This window comes from Lottia gigantea, assembly GCF_000327385.1.
Source record: "Lottia gigantea unplaced genomic scaffold LOTGIsca_1408, whole genome shotgun sequence".
Taxonomy (NCBI): Eukaryota; Metazoa; Mollusca; class Gastropoda; family Lottiidae; genus Lottia; species Lottia gigantea.
Window position 1 is genome coordinate 1 of NW_008707631.1, and position 3,674 is coordinate 3,674.

The window sequence follows — 3,674 nt, forward strand, 5'->3', positions numbered from 1 at the left end:
CCAAATTTGTTTCATCCACATTTCCAGCTTGTGATGATGTGAGATGCTCTCTCAATTCCAAATAATTCTTCTCCTACACCATATGGCCATACCCCCGACACCCTAGTCCCACGCCCCCAGGGAATGAAGACACCCCAGGATGGGAACCGGGGGTCGACACATTTGAATTTTCATGGAATGTTTGAAAAGGATTAACCAAAACTAACATCCACGATGTAATGGCTAAACTCATAAAGACCTTGATTATGTGAATTAAAATAATTTACCATTCGATTCTATCACTACTACTATCATTAATTTTCCATCAAGGTTAAAGCCATTGATTGTAATATTGAGGAATCAGAATCGCCGAATCTCTAGTCTCTAATAAATTTAATTGACAAAAAAATCTGGAGGCAACAAGTGGTTCTTTGATCAGAAAGATCTAGAGCATGTCTTAAAATATAGATTTTTCAATCAGGCACATTTGTCAAATTCAACGATAGACATAATCAACAAAGAATTGTCAAAAATGTACATGTATTCCATGTGTTTCTTATTTATTATATTATCGATGTTCTGCTCAGGTCAGATCTGCGTTCTGTTGTCGCCATGCGGTCAGATATCCTGCGATGTCTTCTTACAACACGAGAAACTCCTTCCGTAGGCACTCCATGAAAGGGAATAATTTTATTAATGTATTGGGGACATAGGTCTGCACAGTTCCCATTTTTGAGCCAGATGTATGTATTTCTTGCAATTACACTAAAACTATCCGAATTATGACGTCAATATCCCAAAAGCTCCAAAACCCTACATAATATATTTGGGCTTTTAAAGGCTCTTATTGACGATAGTGACACCATAAAAGGCTGACTTTAAGTAGAATAGCAAAAAACCACAGACGCCTGACTGAAAACTAGAATTGCGCAAATCGATGCTATCAGTGTTCCCAGATACACATAAAAAGTTTAGGAAATCTCTTTACAATCTTTTTAAAACGTTTCGTAATGTTTCCTTGATGAACACGGCGGTGGTTCGGCTATGTCTGTGAGATTGTTACTGGGTGTTTGTCAGACCGTCATAGTATTACTATCAGTCATGATTAATTGACAATGTGAATGGTATAATAAAAGTACATTTACAATAAAATATTAGACGGATACTGCTGTTTCCTGTCAGTCATTCTTGACTTAATAACAACCCTCTTGCAGATAAATTGATTTGGTTCTGTTCTCTACAGCAGATATTGCAAATATCTCGTATACCTTGGCCTTGACATACCATATTTAATCTCAAGGGTAAGTGAATTACGAGTCTTCATCGTGTATTCCTTCATCCAACGAACCAATATATATCGTCGTCACCAATGTTACAACTTAAACTTTAGTGCTTTTCATTCGGACCCATTGAAGATCGCGTTATATAAAAATCTCTGGAAAAATGATTAGATTGACGGCCCCTGGTGGATCATTTTCAGGTTATATTTTGTAGGACGATATATATGGGTTATATGTCGCCCTGTAAAAACTGTAAAAAAAAGAGAAATATTCAGAGCTCTTCGAGGATTGTGATTTTATAATTTTACCAAAATGTAGTACATGAGAACTGTGATACAACTTCAAATAAGAGAGCAATAATTGTCACACACACTCTTGCCAGACGAGAATGCTTGAGAGTATTTAAGCTCCATACTGCTTGAAGAGGATTGTAGTTATCTCCCTTGTAACAAGATTAAGACGAAACAGCGTGTGTTATTGACAGGTCATGTTGACGAACACCTCTGACCGAGGTCAGATTACTGGGGCGTTCGAGTCTGAAACAAACAGAAATATCGATACGTAGGCATGATCTTAATCCAGTGGTCAGAATACTAAATAATTCTGATCTGAAAATAATGGTCAGATCACCAAAGAGTTCTATATTGAATGCAATGGTCACATCACTAAAGAGTTCTAGTATAAAATCAAATGGTCATATCATCAAATAGTTTTAGTCTAAAATCAATGGTCAGATCACTAAAGAGTTCTGGTTTGAAACTAATGGTTAGATCATCGTCTCTGAAACCGGTTGTCAGATCACTAGAGATATCTGGTCTGAAACCACTGATCAGGTCACGAAAGAGTTTTTGAAAGCAAGGGTCATGACAACAAGGATTTCTATACTGAAATTCTATACTGAAACCAATCCTCAGATCACAAGCTACTTCTGGTCTGAAACCAATTGTCAGATCACTAGGGAATTCTCATTTGAAACCTATTGTCAGATTATTAGGGATTTCTTATCTGAAACCAATTATAAGATCACTGGGGAATTCTTATCTGAAACCAATTATAAGATCACTGGGGAATTCTTATCTGAAACCAATTATAAGATCACTGGGGAATTCTTATCTGAAACCAATTATAATATCACTGGGGAATTCTTATCTGAAACCAATTATAAGATCACTGGGGAATTCTTATCTGAAACCAATGATTAGATCACTAGGGAAATCTTATCTGAAACCAATTATAAGATCACTAGGGAATTCTTATCTGAAACCAATTATAAGATCACTGGGGAATTCTTATCTGGAACCAGTTATAAGATCACTGGGGAATTCTCATCTGAAACCTATTGTCAGATCATTAGGGAATTCTCATTTGAAACCAATTGTCAGATCACGAGGGACTTCCTATCTGAAACCAATGATCAGATCACGAGGGACTTCCTATCTGAAACCAATGATCAGATCACTAGGGAATTCTTATCTGAAACCAATTATAAGATCACTGGGGAATTCTTATCTGAAACCAATGATCAGATCACTGGGGAATTCTTATCTGAAACCAATTATAAGATCACTGGGGAATTCTTATCTGAAACCAATTATAAGGTCACTGGGGAATTCTTATCTGAAACCAGTTATAAGATCACTGGGGAATTCTCATCTGAAACCTATTGTCAGATCATTAGGGAATTCTCATTTGAAACCAATTGTCAGATCACGAGGGACTTCAGTAGGGACTTCCTAACTGAAACTAATGATCAGATCACTAGGGAATTCTTATCTGAAACCGATGATCAGATGATTAGGGAATTCTTATCTGAAACCAATTATATGATCACTAGGGAATTTTTATCTGAAACCAATGATCAGATCACTGGGGGATTCTTATCTGAAACCAATTATAAGACCACTAGGGAATTCTTATCTGAAACCAATTATAAGATCACTGGGGAATTCTTATCTGAAACCAGTTATAAGATCACTGGGGAATTCTCATCTGAAACCTATTGTCAGATCATTAGAGAATTCTCATCTGAAACCAATTATAAGATCAATGGGGAATTCTTATCTGAAACCAATGATCAGATCACTGGGGAATTCTTATCTGAAACCAATTATAAGATCACTGGGGATTTCTTATCTGAAACCAATGATCAGATCACTAGGGAATTTTTATCTGAAACCAATTATAAGATCACTGGGGAATTTTTATCTGAAACCAATTATAAGATCACTGGGGAATTCTTATCTGAAACCAATTATAAGATCACTGGGGATTCTTATCTGAAACCAATTATAAGATCACTGTGGATTCCTATCTGAACCAATTATAAGATCACTGGGGAATTCTTATCTGAAACCAATTATAAGATCACTGGGGAATTCCTATCTCAAACAAATTATAAGATCACTGGGGAATTCC

General features: G+C 36.2%; 1 protein-coding gene across 1 annotated transcript; it reads left to right on the plus strand.

Annotated features, from left to right (window-relative positions):
• Positions 1 to 2,195: 2,195 nt before the first annotated feature.
• LOTGIDRAFT_146918 (hypothetical protein) lies at positions 2,196 to 3,539 on the plus strand (the record flags this gene model as incomplete). Its single annotated transcript, XM_009049906.1, has 2 exons — positions 2,196 to 2,857; positions 3,122 to 3,539. Coding segments are annotated over 2 exons (1,080 nt in total), but the record flags the coding sequence as incomplete, so codon positions are not given.
• Between the last annotated feature and the right edge of the window lie 135 nt (positions 3,540 to 3,674).